This window comes from Orcinus orca, chromosome 1 (genome assembly GCF_937001465.1).
Source record: "Orcinus orca chromosome 1, mOrcOrc1.1, whole genome shotgun sequence".
Lineage (NCBI taxonomy): Eukaryota > Metazoa > Chordata > Mammalia > Artiodactyla > Delphinidae > Orcinus > Orcinus orca.
The window spans coordinates 658,555-684,543 of NC_064559.1; the positions used below are offsets into that span (position 1 = coordinate 658,555).

Sequence of the window (25,989 nt, forward strand, 5' to 3'; positions counted from 1 at the left end):
ACTGGTGGCTGCCAAGGGGGAAGCAGGTGGGAGAGGGATGAACTGGGAGTTTGGGATTAGCAGATGCAAACTGGTATATATAGATTGGCTAAACAACAAGGTCCTACTATATAGCACAGGGAACTATATTCAATATCCTGTGATAAACCATAATGGAAAAGAATATGAAAAAGAATGTATATACATATGTATAACAGAGTCACTTTGCTGTACAGCAGTAATTAACACAACGCTGTAAATCAAGTATACTTCAATAAAAAATAAGTTAATTAAATTTTTAAAAAGATTAATTCCTTCAGAAGAACAAGTACTACACATTCACAAAAAAAGCACCCTTTGAAAGTTTAAATTTTTGAATTTCTTTGCCACTTCCTTAGTTTTGATCATCTTGGACAATATATTTTTAATATTGACTTTTAAAAAGAACTGTGTTTCAGTGTTTGCTATCCTTAGACAGAAAGAGATAAGTACAACTAAATACTTATTTTTCAAAAGTCTCAAAAGTATAAGGGAAATGAAAGTAATTATATCTTCAAATGATTTTGGGGTATGTTTCTAATTTCATACTTCTGATGCGATTAAAGACTAAAACTGTATTAAGACATTTGAGACATGCCGCATTGGTATTAAATGAATTTAATTTTGTGTAAAGTGGTAGAAATATTTTCTTCAGCGAACATACCTGCAAATATAAAATCACAACCATAAATCTACAAAAAAGCAAGCTATTGAATGAAATCTGATTGGTTATTTCCCTGCAGTATGGATCTGCTAATAATTTAATTTACTACTTGCTAACAGAAGCCAAAATTTAAATATACCTATATATATATGTGTGTGTATGTATATATCTCTTCAATTTTAAATCATTCATATATATGAACAAGTATACATACACATATATAACAATTGTTCATATATATATAGATAGATAGACAGATAGATAGATATACAATTTAAATTAAAGAAAGTACATCTGGTGGCCTATTTTTTCCCCCCGATTCCTAAAGAACACCATATTCTATTCTAGGCAGTGGAATGTCAATCCACCTTAAGGGTTGTTCAATGAGCATATCTGAGAAACCACTGGTTTAGCCAATGATGTACTTATTGAGGGAGGCCCTAGTGCCACTGTCAAGAGCTTATCCACAGGAGAGATAAGAAGGTACTTGTTTGGTTTGTGAAAAGAAGGAGTAGTGAGGAATGGCAGGTAGCTGCAGGCTGATGACACGTGATGTCCATATATATGTAGAACCAACACGCCCATAATTGCACCCATTTTCCATACCCAAATCCAAAGCCTTTATATCATTAATCCCAGGCAAAAATGGTAAGATTCATGTGTGTTACTATCCCACGGCTTCAAGACGCCTATAAACTAATATGAGTATGTCTTAGTTTTATCAGTGGAGGACAAACCAGGCTTCTATCACCAAGGCCCATTCCATAACAGGCAAACCAGTCCAAGACTTCTCTGAGTGCTGCAGGAGAGTCTATGGAAGGGGCGCTCACTCCACTGTGATGCCTAAAATGCCTTTGCACAGAGCAAACATTCAATACATGCTGAGTGAATGAACGAGTGAACTGGTGTCATAAAACAGGCTTATTTGAGGGAAATTCCATTCAACGGCTGGCATTCCTTCCTACCCATCTTAACTGTTAAGCTTGCCATCAGACAAAAATTTAATTATAAAACGTTAGAGTTGAGGAAATTTTAGAAACTTTCTACTCTCCAGAGGTATACAACTTTAATTTAGTGGTAAAAATCACTAGGAGTGATTGAGGAGTCTATCAGACCTGAGTCCAAATTCCACATCTACCATATTTTCGTGAGCAAATAACTACTTCTGAGGCTCTGTTCCATGTATGCATTATGGGATATCATAATAATACATACATTAATTGTATGACTATCAGGGGATGAAATGACACAACCCATTTGCCATGGTCGGCTAAGTAATTTGCACCAAGTAAGCACTCAAGACATTAGCCAATATTAATAGCGGAGAGATGAAAACAAAACTCTGGGACTGATGCCTACCTTAGTGGCCCCAGTGGTCATAATGACTTTCTTCCATTCAGCCTGCTCTCTTCTCACTAAGGCTAAGGAAGAGAAGATGAACAAATTAGGAATAACAATTTGAAAATGGTTTTATACTCCCTGAATGAATGGAATTATAATAAAATGATTCATGAGTTCTGCAGAAATATGATGAGACTTTAGATCTTTATGTTAGTTCTCTACAAAACCAATTTATGGCCCTAAGATGTACCTTCCCACCCAGCCCCATCCTTACCAGGATCAAATATCATTGTAAATGGAAAAGTCAACAACACATAATCAACAAGCTAAGTTACAAGCCAGTGAAGTCTCGGAGGTTTGATAGAGAAAATTCAGATTTATCATTATATGTAAAAATAAGATGATATGAAGAACTCAATCTAAAAAATATTACCTGGAGATCTATAATCTCTACAATAGTGCTATAAAAAGTAAAGAGCTAGAAATCTATTTAGATGGTTTTCCTTATAAGAAGGCACTTTCTGTATAACTTCTAATGTACTATTGATGAGAACAATTCAACAAAATTCAAATAAATACCTGCAGATGTCCTACAAGAAGAAAAGAACAGAGTTAGATGTGACAGGGGATAACTGGACTTCAGGATGAGTAAGACCCTATACTTGACCTCAATAAATTAACATGAAATACAGTGGATGAGTCATGTACAGAATGTCAGAATTCTAAAAGGCCAAGCTAAGTACCAAAAGGAACATGTGGGGACTCTTAAGAAGGAAATAAAATATTGGTTAGTTGATTACGAAAAGGCAGAAGGGAGTAGGTTCCCTTTGGCTGCTCTTTGAAGAGATCACTTCCTTTCCCCCCTAGTCCTGAGGCTACGGTGGCATGGGCAATAGAGGAATGTGGGGACTGAGAATCATTTCTACTCTCACCAGAGTGGCTGGAAGCAGATTTTCTTACCAGGATGTCATGTAGTAGTATGCTAATATTTAAGGGTTCTTGAGGTCAGAGAGAAGGGTTTGAATACTCCGGCTCCATCTCTTGCTGTGGGTCAAGTTTCTTACCTTTCCAACACCTCGGCGTCTTTATCTGAAAATTGGGGATGATGATAATGTCTCCCACCTGAGTGTGAGAACTACATGATATAGTGCATACGCAGGGCTAAATTTGGCGCCTGGCAAACAGAAAGTGCTCAGTACGGCAGGCGAGTGTAGTGACAATAAAGGCAAAGATGACGGGGGTAGTGCCGGTGCTGCTTCTGCCCCCAGAACAGGCTCTGACTGGGAGAGAGTTAAAGCACCTTTGGGTTCGTGGGGGTTTATATATAAGCAACGGTTGATCAATGTGAGCTGGTTGTCCAAATGATTATGTGCAATCTAAGAAAAAAATGGGCCTCGGATCTGCTCAGCTACTTAATAATATTAGCAGCGGTAGTAGTCAAAGAAGCTAAATTTTATGAAGTGTTTATATGCCAAACAACGTGCTGAACGTTTTAAAAGGATTTACTCACTTATTACAACGAGGCTATATGCTAGGTCCTGATAATGTTATTCGTCTCTTTCAGATGTTGACTGAGCCTCAGACGGGTTACAAAAGCACCTAAGATCCTGTTGTCAGTACATGATGGAAATGAGTTCAAATCCAGCCTGTCTGACTTGTTCTTAATCACTAAGGTATGAAATTAAGCATGTTGCCCTTTGCCTGATTCTCCTCCTGAGGCCTGAATATTTCACTTAGCTGAGTGCAGAAGAGAGAAAATTCTCTCTCCTTGACCCAACTTGGCATCAATATCCAACTCCCCTTCTCAAAATGGGTTGCTTCAATGAGCAGCAATGAATGCCAGGTCGTGGACCAGTCACCTTGATGACTAAGAGTCAGACACTAGGGAAAGAAAATGCTCTGTGACAAACCTACCCTTGTACAGAAACAAGACAGAAATGGGGGGACAGGGCAGAAGATAATGGAATAAGGCATAGGAAAAATAGCACCTGGCATCGTGACAGTAATAATAATAATAGTAGTAGTAGTAGTAATAGTAATAATAATAGACTTTACTATGCTCTAGGCACTGTATTAAGTGCTTGGTGTAAGTGACTTCATTTTAACATTGAAAACAAGTCTATGGGGATGAAATATTATTAACATCATTTTATAGGCAGGAGTATTGAGGTTCAGGTAATCAGGTAAATTGCCCAAGCTCATATGGTTAGCAAGTGGAAAGCAGAGATTTGAACCAGCACCTACACTCCTAACCATTATGCTATAACCATTATGCTGAAAACATAAGAATTCCAATGGTCTTTCCCCATAACCCACTCCTGCACTCCAGACTTAAATAGTCCAAGATCAAGAGAGAGCAAGCTTGGAGTTGCCACTCTTCAGTAAGTGTCAATCATTTCAAAACAGTGTATTTGCTAACAAGATGCAGTTCCTGTGATAATCTTCTCAACCAGGTATCAAGAAACAGGAAGCAAAGATTCAAGTAACAGTATGTTCCTACTTACGAGGAAGGTGGGACAGCATAGTTGACACTGGGCTTAACTGTTCTGGAAAACGTGGTCCCAGTAGGCATACACGCTGGTACATTTTCCCCACCTACCAAATACAAAAGAAGTATTTCATTTCCATGTTGCTCTTCAAAGTTCCACCTCATTCGTGCCTGTCATTCATCCTCTGGCCTCTTCCTGTCTCCATTTCTGTACAGAAAGGTGCTGAGTCTCTGCTCTCGGATACGAAAAGGGTGTGTTAGGAGAGGGAGCCATGGTACCTCGATGTCTTTTTTTTTTTTCATCTTAATTCTATTATGCCAACTCCACTGAACTTAATTAGAGTGAACACAGAATTACACAATTACCCTCTGTTCTATTCTTCAGATGTTATATTTTGATAAAATTTACGACATGCTGCTCTCCCCTTGAACACCAGATGAACACTAGAAATGGATGTGTGTTGACATAAAATCTGTTATAATTACAATTAAAGTACAGCTTACATAATGATAGTGTTATCATAAAATTATAGATGTGTAGAGACAACGTGGTCATGCATTTTTTAGTATAAGTACATGCTTAGACCAATATCTGTTAGCGGAATGAAGATGGAAGAGAATTTTGGTTAAGCCACAAAGGCTGTTTAAGGACTTGCAAATAGCTAAGGGAAACTCAAAGACCAGTAAGATAATATTTCCCCTGCCATGTTTTCAATTGCAAAGTGAAGGGAAGATGTGAAAGTAAGTACCCCTATGGAAATTACAAGACAAGTACATTTTTTTCCTTGAATACCTGGGTAAATGCTTAAATTCTAATGTATATCACTGATGCAAATTTTCAACTGAGTTTGATAAATCATAAAATAATAATTATACATGTATGTATATAAAACTGCATGGAACTAGACAGTTCAGAATTACTTCTAATTAAAGAGGTACCCTATGACAACTAACTTAAACCTTACAAAATATGGTTCCAAGTACCCTATCAGAGTGAAAAGTAGGAGACTGAAAGGTTTACTGTAAATGTTTGTAGTCATGGTGTCTTAACTAAAACTACTGTGTCACAAATACTATTAAAATAATTGTGACATTTTATTCACTTTTACTGCAAACAACAAAACAAACTATAGGTATTTTTTCATTTCAGGTAATTATTTTAGCTAACAGTTATTAAATGTTTTGAGAAGACAGAGTGCTAATTGCATTACTTCATTTTATCTTTAAAATAGCGCTTCCATGTAATTATTCTTAATATCTCCATTGTATTAAAGTGTATCTCTAGTTTAGACCTTTCTTCAGAACTGCAGACTTGTGTATCCAACTGTGTACTCGGCATCTCTACTTGGACGTCACGAAAACATCTCAAATCTTATACCTCCAAAACTGGTCTTTAATCCCCCAAACATGCTCTACCCCAAACTTTTTCCATCTTAGGTGACAGTAACCACACCTTTCCAGTTCCCCAGGCCCTAAATCTCGAATTCACCCTTGACCCCCTCTTCCTTTCCATTCTTGCATTCAATCTACCACGAAATGCTATCACAACCTTCCCAATGTGCCACTTCTGAGAATTACCAGCCGCTAGCAGCCTGGTGCAGGCCACCAACATAGACCTCGAGGATCCTGTAGCCACCTCCCGAGATTCTCCCTGACTCCACTCTCTCCCCACATCCTCAAGGCCACAGATAGAGTTACGCTTTTCAAACAAGAGACAGTTCATGCCACACCTTGGCTAAAATCCTGCCCCTGGCTGCCTACATTTAGAGTAAAAGACACAATGCATGTGATGGCCTCCCAGGACTTACCCAATCCATCCCATCACATATCCGACCTCCAGCCCTCCTGCTGTCTCTTCCTCCCCACTGGCTAAGTCAGCCAGGGTGGCCTCCTTGATATTCCTCCAAGCTGCCCGGCATATTTCTGCCTTAGAGTTTTGGGACTGGTTATTCTTGCTCCCAGGGAGTGGTCTCCCCATCATACATTCTGACAACTCCCTCACTTCAAGTCTTTGCTCAAATGTCAACTTATAAAATCCACCCTGACTACCCTATTTAAAATCAGAACCTACCTGTACACTCCTCCAGCACTCCCAACCCAAGCCTCTTCAGGGAGCTTCACATCCTTTTCCTTATCCCGTAGCACCCATCAACTTGTGACAAAGCATAGAATTTATTTATAACATCCGTTTCCACACGAGAGTGTAAGGAGGGAGAAAGCATGCAAGAAGGAGCACGCAGGCAAAGGCTCTTGTCTAATTTATTCATTGATACGTCCAAGCATAGAGAACAGGAAGATGCTTGATAAACAGTCCTGAAAAAGATACAGATGAGGAAACTAGTAGTAAAGCTCAGAAAGTTTAAGCAACTTCTTCAAGGTTCTAGAGCTAGAAGAGGGTCACAGTAGAATTCACACTTGGGGATGTCTAACTTCAAATCTCTTAGCCGCTCTGCTATCTTTTTTTTTTTTTTTTTTTCTTTGCGGTACGCAGGCCTCTCACTGTTGCGGCCTCTCCCGTTGCAGAGCACAGGCTCCGGACGCGCAGGCTCAGCAGCCATGGCTCACAGGCCCAGCCGCTCCGCAGCATGTGGGATCTTCCCAGATCAGCTCACAAACTCTCAACCACTGCGCCACCAGGGAAGCCCCTCTCTGCTATCTTAAGTCCATGCAATTCAGGATTTGTTTTAATCAGTGCCATGGAAATTCTCACTCCACTGAATAGGATCACTAAAGTGTTCTCTGTCTAGATTTATATACATATTTTCCATTTAAACAAAGGAAACAGAAGAGGGGAATTCATCATGTGTTATTGCGGTAGTTTTACAGCAATTTTAGCAATAATGACATTTAAGTAATAGTGATATTTAATGATAGCATAATAATAATAAAATAATAGCTCTTAAATGTATTGAAGACGAATCGCATGCTAAACTCGGTGCTAAAATATTTCCATGTATATTTTGTGCAAAATCCTTATGAATATTCTATCAGATGAGCTTTATGTGTAACTCCACCAGGCATACTTCTCTTATTCCGCTTTCAAAGATAAGGAAATTGATGAGAAGTGTGGTAACCGTTTGATCAAGATGAGACTGGTAATAAGTTGTGAGTATGAATTTAAATTCAGATCTAACTCCAGAATTTGATTCTCAATCCATACATGAAAATTCTGATAATTCCTTTGATAAGGGTATGTTCTCTCCTGGAAAACATCCCCCATTATGTCCGCCTGTGCTCATACCTTCAGAACACAGTCAAGTTTGAAACATGATAAAAATGTTTAAATAGTGTGCTTTAATAAATGGAAATATCTTCATCTAAACAATAACACAAAAAGGCAGGCTGAGCCCTTTGAAGTGGCTTCGTTGCTATCCTCCATCCAGAACAAGAGAAGGAATCAACAGCTGCAGAGTAAAGAAAGCATGAAACCCAGAGATGGAGGATTCTGTAAATGACCAATTACAAGACTATTAAGCCACACTTTCATAGCAAGAGGCAAAATGTTCCATTAAACTGAAAATTCTTCTACCCCTCACTCCAAGGCCCACACAAACATTAATGTTGCATTTATTAGGATGTATTTCCTGTGCTCTATCAACGTGACTTTCAGCAACTGTATTAATACAGTCCTTTCGCTTCGCACATATATCTGAATGATGGATTCCATTACTGGAGTTTTGTAGAAAGAGTGGAGTGACTGAAGTAAAGTTTGGGAAGAGCCATCATAATCCATAATGATGGGCACTGAATCAGGACAAGAAGAAACCTCTCTTCTCATTTATTTGAATGAAAATTCTACTATATATTTATTGCCTCTGTACAGGGCCATCTGTTGAATAATGGAAAACAAGCATCTTTCATTTGCAGGTAGGATTTGTGTGCTCAAGTTTCGATGGGCCTGCAGAATTAATCTTGTTTTAGAAATGAAATAAAATGTAATTTCTTACTGTAAGTAGATGTGGTTAAGCAACTGGCAACTTTGATGTCTTTAAATCACTGCAGTTTCAGGGTAGGCAAATCTATAATTATTTCAAGCACTTCTTTCCTGGTGCAACAACTGAGCAGTGTACATAGTGGTCAACAACCTGGGCATTGTCAGACGACTTAAGTTTGAATCTAGACTTTGCCGCTCACCAGCTATGTGACTTTCAGCTATGAGAAGCACTTTCTTCAGCTTTACAGTGTGGATTATTATATGCCCTTTGCAGAACTACTGTAAGAACTAAATGTATATGGGCACAGTGGCTCATAGTAAGGGCTCAAATTAGTACTGTGGTCACTACTAGTAGTATTGAAAAGAAATTAGAACTTCTATTCTCATAAAGTGGGATATGTGTCCCTTTATCATTGTAATTTCATATCATTTTACTTTTGACCTTATAATTTAATAGCTTGATCCAAGAAACATTTAGCAGTAAATATAATTGAAAGAAGATTACCTGTCAAACATGAAATACTGTAGTATCAAGTGTGCTGGCACAATACTCTTCTCAGATAATTAACCTGTAAAAATATGTTATTGTCTTCTTTTTAATTAAGCACATTGAACATATATATTTACTGTGCCAATTGGCGAAAGGTCCATTAATTAATCAGTCTAACTATCTGTTGCATAAACGTCTTCTAAACATAATCGTATATGTATTTTATTTGTTGGGAAAATGTGTTTGAGATTGTTCTTTTCTGCCTATTTAAAGTAAAAGAGGGTGAGAAGTAGAGTTAGGCTTAATGTACTTTGTACTCCATTATGCCATGAAAATGCTTCTGTGCCCTGGAGACAACAACAAAAGATTTGCTTTAATGACAAGAATCAAGTATGTTCTAAAGCTTCCAGGTAGGAGGCGTAGAGGTTGCAGTTTATATCAGAAGTATTTGCTCTCTCTCTCAACTGCGTCTAGATGGGAAAGATGTGGTCACAAATGCTTCAAGGTGATATAGTAAATGTTGGAAAGAGGGGGGGTAGAAGGCAGATTTTTGAATATCTCAGACCTGAGCTAGAAGGATTTTATTTAAAGAAAATAGCGGATATGATTTTTCACTTAAGGAATGCCAGTCAGCAAACCTGACATTAATGTAGGAAATTAGCTCTTTTAGCTATGATGCTTTCAAATGCACATTACTGAAAACAAATTCAAAATAGTCAAAGGAAATTTAAAAACAAAAACCAAACAACAACAACAACCTCAACAAACAAGTACTAGAAATTCAGGGATGCAGCCATATTCAGATACAGTTGGATCTGGAAGTTCCAGAGTATCAGCAGGGTTCCAGCTCTCTCTCCATCGCTCAGCCCTGCTTACCTCTGCAAGACTTTATTTTACAGAAAGTCTCTTCTTGTGCTGGATGGTCACTGGGAGTCCCAGAGTCATATCTCCCCAGCTTAGAAATTCCAGAGAGAAAAGACAATTCTTCCATTTCTCTCTGAGACAAAAGTCCTGGGGAGGAGTCTGATAGACTTAGCCGAGGTCAGATGCCTACCCATGAGCCAATCACCTGCTTTACTGGAGTTCAGTCCCTGGGCGACTCATCCCCGGGGCCCGTGAGGAGGCAGGATGGCATTATCTGGCAGTTCTCCAAGAAAAGCCTGCTGTTTTCGTAAGATGAAAGGGGAGAGGACATGGATAATGAAACCTGTATCTGCTTCTGTAAAATCCACAGAATCTTACTCCCTGCCCTGTGTCGATGACCATGCAGTAAGCTGACCCAGGAGGTCATTTTTCCCACAACAGTCTTTATATATATGACTAAGGAACACACTGGTAAAAGAATATGGGAGAAAGTCTGAGTATGACAAGTCAGCTAGACTGATATTAACTAAAAAAGCTGTGTGAAAATATCCTTAAAAAGTTGCCCCCAACTCACTCAAAGTCCAAAGTTGGAGCTGGAAATACAATGTCATGGAGTTTGGATAAGAACAGGTTTTCTCCAAGCTGAACTATGACACAGAGATTAGAGACTTCTAGAAACTTTACTTTTTCAAAGAAAAAACATCACATGAGAAAAATGAGGCCTAGAAAAATTAAATGACTTAAGCTAACTAATGGCAGGACTGAGACTAGAGTATACTTTGTGTAATTGGCTATGGTCTTTTTTTTGTTTGTTTTTTTTGTTATCACTTCAGAACGAGACAAACTTAAAGAAAGGAAACACAACCAAAACTCAGTGGTTGGAAAAGAGATGGATGTGAACGCCCACTTGTTTCTTACGTATAAAGTTACCCCTCGCAGTGTTTTGGAGGAGAAAACGCTGGCTCTTCCCAACGTTGGTTACATACACAAAGATTCCAAAGACAAGACAAGTGCTTTGCAAACAAAGTAACTAGAACCAGCTCAGGCTTCCCCGCGCCGGGTCCTACGTTCCACGGTCAGAACCACCAACTGTATCCCCCCGGGTAACAAGGTGATTCAGAAAAGCTGGCGCCTTCAGAGAAGGGAGAAAACTTAGCCGGGAAGAGAGTCAGGAGAAAACTTGCTCAGCTTCTTGCTGGGGTCTGAAACGATCCCAATAGAGTCCTTAAACCCCTCAGGTTTCCCCAATCAAGCACCCTCGCCTCCAACCTGGGCCACCCCAGATCTGACTATCAGACGACAGAAGTCTGCGGACGCACGCAGAGCTGACCACCCCACGAGAGGGACCTACGCGCGGCCGCGCCCACTCACCCGCCGCTCCCCGGGAGACGGGAGACCAGCCCGGGGTCCAAGTCCTGGGCGTGGCAGACTCGCCCCTCTCCGGGCCCGGCTCCAGCTCACCTCGGCGCGGCCCGCCTGGGCGCCGCCATCTTGACCACATAGGGGGCCTCGCGCCGGAGGCCCCTGAGCGGGCGCCCTGAGCGGAGCCGGAGCGCCGGGGAGGCCCAGGTCGGCGTCCTACGTCCCCCGCGCGCTCGCGCCCCGTCCACGAGCGACGAGAGTCCCGCACGCAGCGCCCGACCCAGGCTTCCGCGGAAGCGGCGCCCCGCGCAGCCCGCACCGCGGCTCAGGCGGCGCCGAGGGCGGCCCGGGCGGAAGAGCGGGCGCGGGGCACGCGCTCGGTAACCTGGCAACGCGGAGCAACCCGGCGTCTCCGGCGAACCCCAGCCCTCCACCGCGAAGAAGCACGGACCCCCGCACCAGCCGCCCAGCCCGCGCCGCCCCTCGGTCGCTCCGCCCGCCGCTGCCGGCTGGCTATGGTCTTTTAAATCCATGATACAACGTCTATATGTAACAAATCTGTTAAACCCTAAATGTTTATGATACTCAAGTAATCCATTATCTGAATTATTCTTGAAGATAAAACATCCAAGACTTCTTAATTGTATAGGTATACATACATAAAATACACGTGGAGGTAACTTCAAATATAGTATGTGCCTGTCTCTATTCCTTCCCTCTCCGCTCTTTTAAAAAATGCCCCTTTAAAAATTGCCCACTCACCATCTGTTAGGTAAATTTGCTGAAACACAGTAAATGTGGAGACAGAAATTGTTATAGAGACTATTCCAAATGACACTGACACCTGTATTTATGAAATTTTTAAAAGGGTAAGTTAGAGTTGTTTTTTTTTTTTTTAAATCCCACTATAGTAACACCACATCATCCTAGGTGCCCAGTTCTATCCAATTACATAAGATGGAGAAAGAGAGAGAGAGAGAGAGAGAGAGAGAGGAGAAAGAGAAAGAAGAAAGGAAGAAAACCAAGTACTTATGTATAAAATGTTGCTCCCAAAGTTTGAGATTATACTCAAGCATCAATGAACAGAAGGAAAACACTTACAAATTTACAAATGTATCTCATTTATGGTATGAGGGACACAGGTTTAGATTTGCAACACGCTCCCACAAGGGTCAAATTGACCACTTTTTTCTATTAGTTGCTCTCGAGAGAACAAAACAATGGAAACAGATGCCATTCAGTTCCAAGTCTATAGCTTAGACCATGTCACTGCACATGAAATATTGTTCATTCAGAGTCAGCACATAGCAAGAGTAATTTATACTCTCAGAGTGTTTGCTCTCAAGTCAATAGCAGAGAAGCCTTGAATAAAAACGTTCCCATTACTTTCCATTGTAATAGATCTTACTTATAGCCCATGAAACAGTGGTCAGAGGAGATTTATTCTTTGGACACCATATTATATAATCTCTCCACTTTAAGCCATCCCCCACTCGGCGATTATTTTTTAAATATGTTACTCGTAGTCAATATTAATTTACCTTTAATCTTTCTTAGCATTAGGAGAGTATTATTTTGTACAGGCTCAGAAACAAATCTCCCGAAATTCCTCCCTGATGCTCCCTTCAGGCTGAAAATGCATTGCAGGGTGGCTGCAGTGACTTAATTCTAGTTGGCAGAGCCCTGGCCACACACTAATTTCATTAGCCTCAAACTCCTGGATTTGAAAGATCCACTGAATATGATTCCTGCCCTCTGACATGTCACTTACTAACCAATTCAGTGTGCATACAGAGGAGAGAAAGGACTTGCTCAGCTCTGGCCCACCGGCAGGCAGGTGAGAATTCCCAGTCAGAGACACTGTTTACATCTGAGTGGTCATTCTTGCCCGGGTCCTCATTTTCAGGAAGGAAGTTCAATCCAGGCTTTGCCGGCAGCTGCAGCATTTGTTACATCCATTACTAGCTCCTTGTTCCTTCCTGCCCCCCAGTGCTTAGCATCCCCCATTTCAGTCACTAAGTCTTCCTTCCCCCAGCCTAGAAGCTTACCTCACCGTAAATTTTTATCTCAAATGATAGGTTTGGCACATTCCCCACAGCAACCCACAGGGACTGGGGAAAAGAAAACTCAAATCTCTGGAGAGCTAAGAATTCAACCATTTAGAGGAGTTTCTTTTATACAGGACAGTCTTCATTGAGCTGAACCCTGCAATCCCAGAGAAGATTCACCTACCCGTTCTTTTCCTCTTTCCCTAAAGTGACTGTGTCTTTGAACAATGGGTCTGTGTCCCACTATTCTCTCTATTCATTTTGCAGGTTTACAGAGGCTGGGAAGCTGGGGACTGGACTTACATGCCAGGAGCTTCTAAGATCACACGCAAAAATAAGGCTACTGGAAGAGATTGTTGGAATCTATCTCTGTATATTTGAACATGGGCAGTGGTTAACCAGGATGCTCACACCAAGCTTATATCCAGCTTGCAGCACAAGCTACAAGTTGGTGCATCCCTCCTACTACCAGCCTCTTCTCAATAAATGCAGGTGAAAACTGGGGGCTCTTTTCCCTCAGCTGTTCATTCCAACATGAATAGCTGCAATTTGCAAACTAGAGGAAAATGACAGTGCTTTCTCTGAATGGTTTTGGTCCCAACGCACACTGCTAATGCTGGCATTCAGTTCCTTTCCTTCCCAGCCCAGGGAACGGGGGAACTAAGCATAAGGCAAGCGTTCTCTTTTCTTGCAAGTGCCTCAGATCCACACACCAGAGAAGGAATCAGCTCCCCCTGGAATCTTTTTCAGCAAACACAATCCTTCAGCCTAGTCGGCAAGCTCTCTCTTGACTTTAAGATTTCACTCTTTTTTCGACAGGCAGGCCCATCTGCAAGCTCCCAAGCTCCAAGTGAAGGCACCAAAATAATTTTTAAAATGTCAAACAGCAAATGTGCCTTCAACCCCCAGAGCTTCAGTAAAAATACCGTGAGTTGCCCCTGTGGTTCTCAGGTGACCTCTGGCCTCATCTTCCCTGCAGCGCTGCCTCCTCAGGTTCTCTAGTTTAAGCTCAGAGGTAAAGGAAGTGCTTCTGGGTTTTGCTTACAACAACCCAGGCTCTTCCTGAAAGCATTACCTCAAAGTGAAGGCTGCCCAGAAGCACTTTTGGCCTTGCAAACACCTAGAGGTGGCATACTCAACAGGTGCTAGGGACGCTCAGAGGCTCAGAGGGGCCATACCAGGCTGCAGCTTTAGACAGGCACCCCTCCTTCTGGCACAAACACAAACTTCATACCCCTGGGTGCTGATGTAGTGACAGCTTGAATCTCACAAGGAGTCCCCTCCAGAAACCCAACATGCTTCAGGAAAGGCACTTGAGAGGGAGCCAACTTTTTAGCTACGGGGAGCATAAGGGTCAGCCAGAACATCTGGAGAAGGGACTAACTGAGCTTGGGTCCTACCAGGCAGGGAGAGAGCTGTGCATTAGGAAAGGATCACTTCAAGACAGAGATGAACAAAAAACTTGGAGATAGGGGTAGAGAAGGAAAAGAGAGGCAGAAATTGAAAGGGAGAACATAAAAACAGAGAGACAAAAAAAAAAAAAAAGCAGGGAGAAAGAGACACAAGGAGAGAGACACACAGGAAGAAAGACAGAGAAACAAGAGAACCCATAGTCACGCAGACCCTGAAACTCAATTTCTTCATCCAGAAGCCATCCATCTATACCCCAGGGCGGCACAGGAGCCGTGGGGCCGAGGCTGCGGGAGCAGGCGGTGAGAGAGCACTGCAGCACCGCCCACCGCTCAGCGGGCCCGATCCGCCGTCCTCGCATCTTCCGCCGTTGCCCGCCTGCACCCGGAGCTAGAGGACCGCCCGGCCTTGCTCAGCGCACCCTACTGCCTCCCTCCAGGCGCCTTCTTGTCTGGCTCTGAGAATCGTCCTCAAAACCCAGGACTGGGGTTGGGGGCTGCGTTAGGGAGGTCGTGGGAAAGGATGGGCACAGGGTGGGTGCAGAAAAAGCGACTGTGTTTCGCAGTTAGCATGAGCTCACCTCCGGGCTCTGAGCTGGCAGGAGTAGAAAGCTGATCGCCCGGCTCCTGCCAGTGGCCGGATCGCAAAGGCAGTTTAGACGGTGCAAACAACTGCCCAGAGCAAATCACCTGGGGGCACGTCTGCCGGTGGCTTCTCCCCGCTTGAGGACAGTCCCCACGCCTTCCGCCCCATGCCCTCGCAGAGACAGGTTACAGGTCGGGAAATCCAACCCGAGCGAAATGGGCAATTCACGTCCAAATGTAGGTGAAGACCTAGCCTTCGGTTTAAGAACTGCCTCCCTAAGCTCTTCTCGAAATTTTCCAAGGCAGCTGCAGCTTGTCGGGCGGCTTGGGGCAGGGAAGCTGGGGAGTTGAGAAATGCCTAGTTTCTAGGCGTCTTCTCATCTTCCATATTCCTTGCGCCTAAGTGGCTCTCACAGGAGCCCGGCACTTTTACAAGCCTGTTTTGGAACCATATTTCACTCTAATGAAAACCCATTTAAATCATCGCCTTGTTTTTCGGAGACTGTTTCTTGTCAATGGGGCCATAAATCCAGAATGTCAAGCCGAATGGAGTGGAGCGCGGACAGGGGAGAGATGGAAGGGAAATGAATCAAGCAGGGAAAGTACCTCCTCGGGTGAGGTGGGAGGGACTCGGCAGGATCTCCAGGGTGGAAATGACCGAAGGCCGACCAGACCCCGCACCCCTGGAGTCCAAGCCAGCCTTCAGGATAAAGAGCGCGGGGAGCTACGGCGCGCTCTGCCCCGGAGGGAGCGCCCCCCTACCTGGAAAAGCCTCAGGATGTTGGCTACCATGATGGAGACCGAACTCCCCGAAGCCCCAGTCACTCCAACTACTTTCTCGGGATTGACAAAAACCGGAGGCTCGCCGTTGGTGCAGCGCACTTCGGAGGTGTCCTTCTGGATGAGCGCCTGGACGAAAGTGAGCGACTGTTCGAGCGCATAAGTGTCCCTGGAACAAGTGTCCAGGATCCGCGCTCCCAGCGTCACGTTGGGCAGCAGGTTGGGATCGCTGTTGATCTGGTCCAGGGCGTAGAGCATCGCTTCCAGCCTGTGGATCCCGTTCTCCCTCTTGATGTCGCCGCAGGGCACTCCGCTGGGACCCTTCGCGTGCACCGGAAACAGCCCCCCGAGGGTGACGTCCCCCTCGATCCGAATGGAGTGCGGGGCGTACATCTCCTGGCCGCGAGCCGCCGCCGCCAGCGCGCACAGAACCACCTCCAGCACGCAGCAGGGAAACTTCATCAAAGTCAGGGCGCGGAGCAGCTTCCCCAGCTGGACCATGCTGCTCCCGCGGCTGCCGTGGTGGCGGCGGCACTCGAGGGGACGGTGGCGGGCTCGCCGGAGTCCTGGCCCCTTGGGGTGAGCTCTTCCGGGAAAGCCCAGGGTCTCCTGCGGGCGAGGAGGGTAGGGGCGCCCGGGGAAGGGCAGCCGGCGAGGGTGGGGGGGGGGTCCCGCGGCGCCTGCCAGCTTGGGGCGCCGTGCGCTCTTGGGTTCCCCGGCCAGCGCGCCGCGCTCGAGCTCGCGCTCGGTGGCTTGCAGCTCGAGCTCTCCAACAGCCCAGCACTGGGGAGAGAGCGAGGATGGCTATCGCTTTAAATGCGCGTTCGGCTCCCTCTCCTCCTCCGCCCACTCCCTCCCACCCTCGCTCGCTCTCAGGCTCTCCCCACCCTTCCCAGCGCCCACCCTCCCCAGGGTTTTGCATCATCACGCAGGGAGGGGCTGCGTGCTGAGGTAAGGGGGGAGGGAATGGGTGGGCGGCTGTGGGGGGGGAGTACCTCTGATTGGGAGTTTCGAGGTCCCCAGGGAATCTGGGGATTGCAGGTCGCAGGCGAAGGCTGAGCTCCTGCTTCGGTCTCACTGTAGCAGCCGCTCGCTCGCCCGCCTGCACCCACACGCACATTCTAGGCACAGGGTGGCATCAGCCCCGGACAGGGCGGTTCTAGCTGGGGCTGACTGCTTCCAACCCTGAGGTCCGGAGCCGGGGCTGTCAGCGCCGGGAGAATGCGAGGTAGTCGAAGGTGATGCCGCCAAGCATGAAGGGTAGTAGGGAGACCCCAGTCTCTACTGCTAATTCGTCTGTGCCAGTTTTTCCTAAGAAAAACACACATACACACAGGAGCCTGATTTATGACCTAAAGAACCTTTACGCAGAGACTTCTCCGGGGCCAGGCACTGGGCTAGCCTGTAGGGAAAGACGCCAACAAGAAATGCTGGGAATGGAAATGCATCTTTGGTCTTCAGGGGTTACTGTGGCCGGAGCCGGATGAAGTAACCCTGGTCTCCAGTAAATCTGTGGCGGATTCGCTCCTTTTCTTCCTTTCATCGCAAGAGATGGAACAACTGAGAACTCTGCAGAGCGCACTTTCTTCTCTGGCGCTGACAGGTGTAAGGCTCCCTCCTACCCATTTCCAGAGATGCTTTTGGGCTGATGTCAGGTTTCCTCGGGCAGGAAATAGCAAGAAAGAGGTGGCAGTAGGAGGAGCAGACAGAAATCTCCCCATCGATCCAGTGATCCATTCTTCTTTTTTTTTTTTTCTGGCTGAAGATTTGGGGGGCTTGGGGAGTGGAATCAGGATGCCAGAGCAGGTTGTAGTGCAGTTAGGAAGCTGTTTTTCAAAGGTGTCCCCTCCTGCAGGTCCAGCCCAAACTTGGCCCATTAAAGCAACAAGTGGCCCTAGTTCCTACACAAGGAAGGGCAATGTATCTGCCCTTGGTGCCCACGTGTACTGCTTATGGAGGTCTCTACTCTTGCTGAGCCTTTCTGTTGGAGTGCAGCGAAACTGTCTTATACAGAATTGAGGGCGCAGAGGAAACCAAAACAAGACTATACTTTCTGTTGTAATGTTAGTGCACTAAAGAAAAATGTCCTTGCACATAAACAAAACAACACACACACACACACACCCCTAAAAAGTCAGAAGTTGGGAAGTTGGTTGTCTCTTCCACCAACCACCTGTATGACCTTGGCACTTCTGTTCCTGTGCCTGAGTTTTACTTTGCCCATCTGTAAAATGATGACATTGAATTGAATGTTTTACAGGTTAACTTTTAACTTTCAAATCCTCTGTTGAAATAGGCCATGCACCTTTGGCCATGGTGTTCTTTTTAGACCAATATCCTTTGTTGCTTTATGTGTAGGGCACCCGTTTTTTGATACCCAAAAACACTTCAAACATTTCCTGGTACAGAGGATTTTATTTTTTTTCTTTTTGACCACCCATTTATCTTCCTTCTAGGGAGAGTCCAGTCCATCATTTTCTTTTCAGACATGCCCCTCCTCCAGGTTTCAATGCTTAAGGTTTGAGGAGGAAAAAAACCTTCTGGCTACAGTGTTCACGGAAGGGAATAGAGGCTAACAAGAGTTATGCAGGGCTAATCCCTGGACTTCTGCTGGAGTAACGAGGGTGATGACATAGGGTTACCACTGTCCAATAGACAATCCGTGCTGGAGTTAAAAGAAAAAGGAGCCTCCTTCCTCTAAATGCTTTATGTATATCTTTTGGACAATGTTACACTATTTGATTTTGTAAAAATATACCATTTTACTGCCATCTTCAAGAAAAGTGATGTAAAAACTATGCGAAGCTACCCCTGTATACAATGTGATCATCCGTCACTCATAGATGTGATGCCCTGCTATATAAGTGCACACCTTGTGCAACCTTATGCTGTGATGCGCCCGCCCCTTCCAGCCAGCCCTGGAGCTGCGAGCGTATAAGCCCGCAGCTGTGCCAGAAGCTCCCACATAAACAGGGAAATATTTGAATCCCTTAATGAGAGATACCAGAGAGGAGAAAAGGCAGAGAGAAGAAGGGGTGGGGAAGAGAGAGAGGGACCTGGTTAAAACATGTGAACTCCTGGATCCACATGTGCCTGAAAGATTGCCTCTTTTTTTTTTCAATTATAGAGTATTTTATTTCTGTTGTTTGAAGTCAAACTATCCTCTTGTAACTCACCTATTCTGCTATTCAATACATTGGATCAAAAAGGCTGGAACAAGTGCAATAGATATCCTGGTAAGGCAGCATTAGCTAGTTTGGAAAGGGGGAAAGAAGCAAAGCACTAGAAAGGCATCCTTGGGACACAAATACTGTGATCCTAGTATGTAGGCATCAGTACCTGAGGCTATATTTGATAGAGACTGTATCCTTATTTAGTTTTAATTTAAGGCTACTTAGTAGGCACTTGGTGCCAAAACGTATATTTGAAGAGCTGTGCTACAAGTGAGAACACTTGATTTTTCACCTGCCCATGGGAAGACCTATGTTCTCCTCTTCCATTTCCAGGTCACAGCTTGCAACTGCTCAACAAATAGTTCTTGGCTGACTGTTGAATGTTGCCTTACTCTGTGTTCTCTCTTTGCTCTCCTCATTCTCCCCAAACGTCTGGCAGCAATCATTATCTTCTTTTTGTTGCAGTCATCTGTGTGCATGTTTTATTTCCCTTGCTAAGCTGGAAGATCCTTGAGGGTAAGGGGCTAGGTACTATAAGGGGCTAGGTATTATTTATCTTTTTACCTCGGACAATGTTCAGAATGGTGTTTTGTACCTAAGAAGCACTCATGTGTTGAATGAATCAGAATTGGTTTGCCATTCCCCACTGCCTTTATCTCACAATAACAGAAACATAAAGTGGGCAGAGCAGAAACGACGGCAAATAAATTGTCCTCTTAGTCACAGAATGCAGTTTCTAGAACGTAAAGAATAATTAGTAGATTTTGAAATAACTTTGTTTTACAAAAATTTCATAAGATTGAAATACTCTAACCTTAAAGCTCTCGATCAACTCTAAAGGAGGGCTTTAATTGGCTCTTCCTGAGTCAAGCGTTTATTCCTGGGCTGATAACTGGGGCCATTGTCATAATAGAAAGTGTGATTTGTTACCAGAGAAAGAGGAAAGTGATGCTGGGCTTGCAAGATATTTATATCTTCAGCCAGAGTGCATAGGATCTGGAACTTAATTGGTGACGCAGTATTTGTTTGAGATTATATGCATGAAAAATCTTTGTGTAAGAGTGATTAATCTAAAACTTGGCCAGTCATTGTCCTAGTGTCATATTAAATTGCAGGAGAATCTAGTTTTAGGCACAAAGATCATAAATATAAAATGTGTTCCCAGGCTTGGTTCTGTGTAGTCAGTAATCTATACTCACCCAGTCATTAATAAAAATGAAAGTTAAGGACTCAGTCCTAACTTACATGCTTAGCATTGTATTTTGTTAACAATCTCAGTTTTATTTTCTTTGTTCTCCCCTGTCCATCATCTTCTGCAGAAAATAATGTCTCCACTTTCAATTCCCTGTCTATTTAAATCCAATTTGTAATTTATAAAGTTGTCCTCCTTAAGGGCTGCTGCTTCTGCCACAGTAATGTACTCTGGCCATTATTATACTCTTCCATCTTTCATGTAGGTCTCCATCCATAGGTTTTGTTTTCATAGCTCTTTTTTTTTTGGCGGTACGCCTCTCACTGTTGTGGCCTCTCCCGACGCGGAGCACAGGCTCCGGACGCGCAGGCTCAGCGGCCATGGCTCACGGGCCCAGCCGCTCCGCGGCATGTGGGATCTACCCGACCGGGGCACGAACCCGTGTACCCTGCATCGGCAGGGGGACTTTCAACCACTGCGCCACCAGGGAAGCCCTATACTTATGATTTTATATTTGCTTATTTACTTTTGTCTCCCCCCTCAGCTCAAGAGAGACTATATTCATCTGTGTTAATCACTGCTGTGTTTCCTGAACATGCCTATAAATCATACTGAAGAATGGTGCCTGAAATTTGGTAAGGGATCAATCAATTTTCTTGGCTGCATGAAGAAATGTGTTCATAAATTAATGAACAGATCTTCGGGGCTTCTGACTTGAGGACTAATGGGAAGAGGATGGCAAATGGTTGGGACAGGGTACTGCAAGAAGTAGTATTTGGAGTACTCTGATAGCTATCCTAACAGATAAGATTGTGTTCATTTAAGTAGTTTTAATGAGAGAGCTGGGAACTAGGGACACACAGCATTAAGGTTTTTATAATGCATTCTGTAGAGTTCTTTTTAAGTCTGTACAAATATCATTGAAAATATATGCATACATATACACCTCTGTTACTTTACTTAGTGCTTTACGAGAGCCCCTCAAGGAAGGGGTAGTAGCAACTCTCAGTATCCTTCCTTTATGATGAGCTTAATTTATTCAAAGTTACATCATAATTTACTTGTAACTGTGAAACTAGACTTAGTTATTGAATAGACCCTCCCTAGAAACGTATGACATTAATAAAACCAACAAAACTTTGTTCAGTTTCCAATGATAGACACACTACAGACTCAATTATGGGCCATCCAGTTTAATGAAGGGAAGAAGTGATTGAACAAATATAGAGCAAACAGAATATGAAGTTTTATCCTCCATTAATATTAGTAACGGATAGTGTGGGCTCCAATGCCTTCAAGATAGCTTGAGACCATCATCTCTGTGTCATGGGCAGGGGGATGTTCAGCCAGGATGTCTTTCACTGTCGCTGAGAAAAATTTCCATAATATGTAATGATACCTACTGAAACTGATATGGGGCATTTGGGTAATAAGGAATCCATTAGCATATTTTTCCGGAAGCCTTGACTACAAAATGAAGACAGTAGATTTGGACACTTTCAGCCATGAAGAAGTTGTTTGGATATTCATCTTTATGCCTAATGAAATAAGCTTATTTCATCTCTGCAGCTTCCCATATACCATTTTCCCACCTCTGTTTTATGTTTGGAAAGACTTTTAGAAATTGAAAGTCAAGTTAAAAAGTGAGTGACAACTTAAATGATATATGGAACATTTTGCTGACTTACAAGAGCATGCAGAATTAAATATGACCCAGTTCAAATGTTTATTTTAACGTGTATGTTGAGGTGGAGTTTTCAAGGTGCCAGAAAATGAGAATTCACCTTCCAGTGTGTGTTACCAGTTCTGTTCATTGCACAGAATCATCTTCATAAAACATACTGTTTTCTATGTACCTGGTATATATCTCAATTAGTTTGAAGAATTTCTCAGATACCTCTTAATATGTAGTGCTCCAATTCCAATCTTGCCAAGTCCTGTACCAGTGACACAGCACACAGGAGTTTTACTTCTCTTTATTTCTCTGGGTTGTTCAGCACCCAATGAAAGAACAATGGAATGGGATCAAAGAGATCAGGGTTCTTGTCCCAGATTTACCATAAAATAATTGTGTCCTCTTGGGAAAATTATAGTCATTCTAGGTCCCTTTTCTTTACTTTGACAGAGCTGCACTAGATGACCCCAAATAATATAGCACTCTTTCAGTAGTAGCTTAGATGTTATTGGTTTTCTGAAACAAATGAAGACAATGACACATGAAGCTGTGCAACATCTCTGTAGCTCTGTTGTCTTAGAGTTGCCTGCATTTTACAGATGATAAGATGACTGTGCATAGAAGTAGATGTTTGGAACCAGCGGTTCCAAAGTAAGTGGAGGTAAACCACAAATTTCCTTCCTTCCTGAAGCTCACTTAGCCAAAACATAGGCTTCTGAATATTGAGCTGTAAAGCATATTATCAGTACATTTTAAAGGAAGCTATTCTTCTAGGATTTCCAATTAATAGCAGGAGGTTTTGAAATGCTTAAAAGATCATCTAATTTTGTGAGATTTACAGCTCTATTTTCCTGTCAAGCAAGTTGTATTAGTGCCAGAGAGTCACCTGAGCTTCTGGATGCTTCTCTGAACCTCTTGAAGTTTTCTTCTTGCTATCTGAAATTCATGCCAGGTAAGCCTTTTTCTAGAGCGTATGTACAGACTTGTGTATTTTTATATAGGAAAGCGATGCAGTGAGTCAAGTCGGGGGTTAAGCCCTCATTCTCAGAGTGGTATTGAGCTCCTGGTGAAATATAATCATCATTTCCTCAGAATCGAATAGCAGTTATCTCAGGTGTATAATCCCATTAACTATTTATACATTTACGTATGATACATGGATTTATTGTACCTACGAGGTGTGTTCTCTTTGGGAAGTACAAAGCTCTTAGAGACATGGGTTGTTCATTTTTTTGTTTTCCCACAAATACTGTGACCCTTTGAGCAGGAAGGTCTATATTTTACTAACATCTAGAACCAGCAGTTAACACGGTGTCTAAGATGTAGTCAATAAATATGAAATAGATAATGAACACATTTTTATGTAAGGGCCAGGACATGGACAAATAGAAATTTTTCATTTTCAGTCACAAAGCAACAACAGACATAAAAATGATACAGACAACAAGTGCTACGGTCATTCAAAGAAGGCATAGAATAGATAGAAGGATCTCCTCTATGGCACAGGGAACTATACTCAATATTTTGTAATAACATCTGTATGGGGCACCTGCTCCACACCAGGCCCTATGACAGGTGCTTACATACTTTCCCTCTCCCCCATCCTATGGGGAAAGTACCTCTGCTATAGATTTAACATTTGCCTCCCCCAAAATTCATACGTTGAAATCCTAACCCCCAAAGTGATGATATCAGGAGGTGTGGCATTTGGGAGGTGATAAGGTCATGTGGGTAGAACCCTCATGAACAAAATTAGTGCCCTCATAAAAGAGACCCCGCCGAGGTCCCTCGACTTTTCTGCCATGGGAGGTTACAGAGAAAACACGCGAACTGTGACCCAGGAAGAAGATACTCACCGGACTGTGAATTTGCTCGCACCCTGATCTTAGACTTCCAACCTCCAGAACTATGAGAAATAAATTTCTGTTGTTCATAAGCTACCCAGACTCTGGTATTTTGTTATAGCAGCCCAAATGGATTAAGATAACCTCTGTCCTTAGGTTTCAACTTTGTACAACTTTGTACAAACTCAACTTTGTAGAGGTTACGAGAACCCTAAAGCCACTCAACTAGGCAGAGGCAGATTTGAAATTTAAGTCTCCAATTCCACATGTAAGTCTATCAGACCCTGTCTCCAGACATGATGTCATGAACAAGAGCTAATGCAACAAAGAGTTTACATGCAGCAAAACAATTAGCAAACAAAGTAAGAATATAGTAGACCGACTGTTTTTGTCACCCAATAGCCATTCACCACTCTTCCAGTTGAACAGAAGCCATGCCCCGTGGGCACATTCAGCCCTGCTGTTTTCACTTCCCAGATTTGAGGGGTAGGAAATTATTATCCCTCCTGGCCATCAGCACCCTGACCTCTACCACCCACCGGGCCAGCTTCAAGAACAGCTGGATCCACCTGTTCAAATGAAACAGGTCTGCTCTCTGTGGTGTTGGCTTCTAGTTCAAGCAGCTCTCCCCACATGATAGCAAAACTGGCTCCCAGCAGTTGCAAGCATGAATCTTACCAGCCTAGCAGTCCCAAGAGATACCTTTTAAGTATTTTTTCCCCAAAGCTCCAGTTAAGAGTCCTAGGCTGATTCCAATTTGACCTGCTCTGGACAAACATTTTCTTTAGAACCAAGAAGGCTGCCAGACAAAATACAGGATGCCCGCCTCATTAAAGCTGAACTTCAGATAAACAGTAATTTTTTTAGTAGAAGTATGTTGCATGCAATGTTGAAGACACCCTAAAAAGTCGTGGTTTTCATCTGCGGTTCAGCTTTAACTGGGCGCCCCGTGTGGGCTTTGCCGGCTGTGGTTGGCGCTGAGCGGGGTCGGCGGGGACGGTGGGGGACTGTGGCCCGAGCCGGGTTGCACACCCAGCCCACAGCGTGCAGGGAGAGAGGGGCAGCCTCGTCTCCGCTGCAGGAGCTGAGACGGGGAGAAGGGGAGCTCCCCAAAAGGAAACCAGCTGCCCCTCCCAGGAGAGAGGAGATGGCTGTTCAGCAGCCAGAAACAGCAGAGGAGCCCGAGCACAGAAGCGGCGGCCTCTGAGGACGCGGCGCACATATTTCTGGTGGGCGAGGGGCACGCGGGCCGGTCCGTGGGAAAGAGGGGAGCCCGCGCCGGCCCCTCCGCCTCCCGAGACTGTGCGTTTCCCTAAAAGAGCAGCAGCTGTGCAAACTGACGGTTCACAGTTGTGATAAATCACCTTAGGAAAGCACTTCGATTAAAGTCACATCTAACTAGAACGCAAGAAGTCATCCCTGAACAAATCAATTGCGAGAGGGGCAGCTCTGGGCGCGCACCCACGCCGCTGCTGTTTTGCTTTCCCCGCAGGACGAGGGCCGCTCACTGGGTCGCGGGGACAGCGCGCTGTCTCAGCTGGGGAAGAGGCGCTTCCTCAGGACACATGCAAAACGCAAAGTGTGAAAGGAGGCCTTTATTCCATTCCTTTGGGGGATTTCTTAATGACGTAAAGCCCAAGTTGGTTTCAGATCTGCCTGTGGTTTCCGTGAGAGAACCTTCCTGGGGGGTCCACCAGCAGCGGGGTGGCCAGGCGCCACAGGGCTGTGCTCTCCTTCCCAAGCCAGTTCATCTCCATCTGTAGTATTTTCAGAGAAACTCTCGGATAGGTTTTCTCCAACAGGTTCTTTTTCCTTCACTTTATAAAGTCATTCTCCTGCACAAAATGAACGGCCTGAAGACATCACTGAGCCTCTTTTTCTCCCAGGGTCAGGGCCAGCACGGCCCCCAGAAGACAGGGGCGCAGGACCTCACAATGGGCTTCAGGCCTTCCCCTCCCCTCCCGCCCCTCTCACCCCGCCCTATCCCTCCCCTCCTCCCCTGCAGAAATCATATCCCTTTCTCCAGACTCCCCACTTCAGCTTGACTTCCAGCAGATCTTTACCCTGCCAGTTAGTAATTCAGGACTAATTAGGTGATTGCTTTCATTTATGGTAGCAGTGG

The 25,989-nt window shown here is 44.1% G+C and overlaps 2 protein-coding genes across 4 annotated transcripts in view; both read right to left on the reverse strand.

Annotated features, from left to right (window-relative positions):
• LOC125964776 (uncharacterized) overlaps nt 1-11,550 on the reverse strand; it is a 100,924-nt gene extending 89,374 nt beyond the window's left edge. The window contains exons 1-3 of one of the 3 annotated variants that reach the window (XR_007478069.1): nt 11,171-11,524; nt 4,528-4,618; nt 2,602-2,613 (exon numbers count right to left, since the gene is read on the reverse strand). Coding sequence is in view for 1 of the 3 variants with exons in the window: in XM_049711368.1 (XP_049567325.1) it covers nt 11,171-11,300 (130 nt within the window). In the remaining 2 variants the exon portion in view is untranslated. Of the gene's footprint in view, nt 1-2,601; nt 2,614-4,527; nt 4,619-11,170 lie in introns of those variants that run through there. The other 2 variants (XR_007478064.1, XM_049711368.1) reach the window with 2 other exon arrangements.
• A 3,034-nt stretch (nt 11,551-14,584) lies between these two features.
• Nucleotides 14,585-24,502, reverse strand: LOC125965698 (metabotropic glutamate receptor 7-like). The gene is made up of 2 exons (XM_049716399.1): nt 24,407-24,502; nt 14,585-16,766 (listed from the first exon to the last, which is right to left on the reverse strand). Exons 1-2 carry the CDS (start codon nt 24,500-24,502, stop codon nt 15,906-15,908), a joined length of 957 nt encoding a protein of 318 aa, XP_049572356.1. The 3' UTR covers nt 14,585-15,905.
• Between the last annotated feature and the right edge of the window lie 1,487 nt (nt 24,503-25,989).

What these genes read in the sequence shown, in the direction of transcription:
- LOC125965698 (XM_049716399.1), bottom strand. Translation starts at nt 24,502, where the DNA reads ATGTGGGGAGAGCTGCTTGAACTAGAAGCCAACACCACAGAGAGCAGA. An exon ending in CTGTTCTTGAAGCTGGCCCG is followed by an intron (nt 16,767 to 24,406) that starts GTGGGTGGTAGA and finishes CTCTCTCCCCAG; the next exon opens with TGCTGGGCTGTTGGAGAGCT.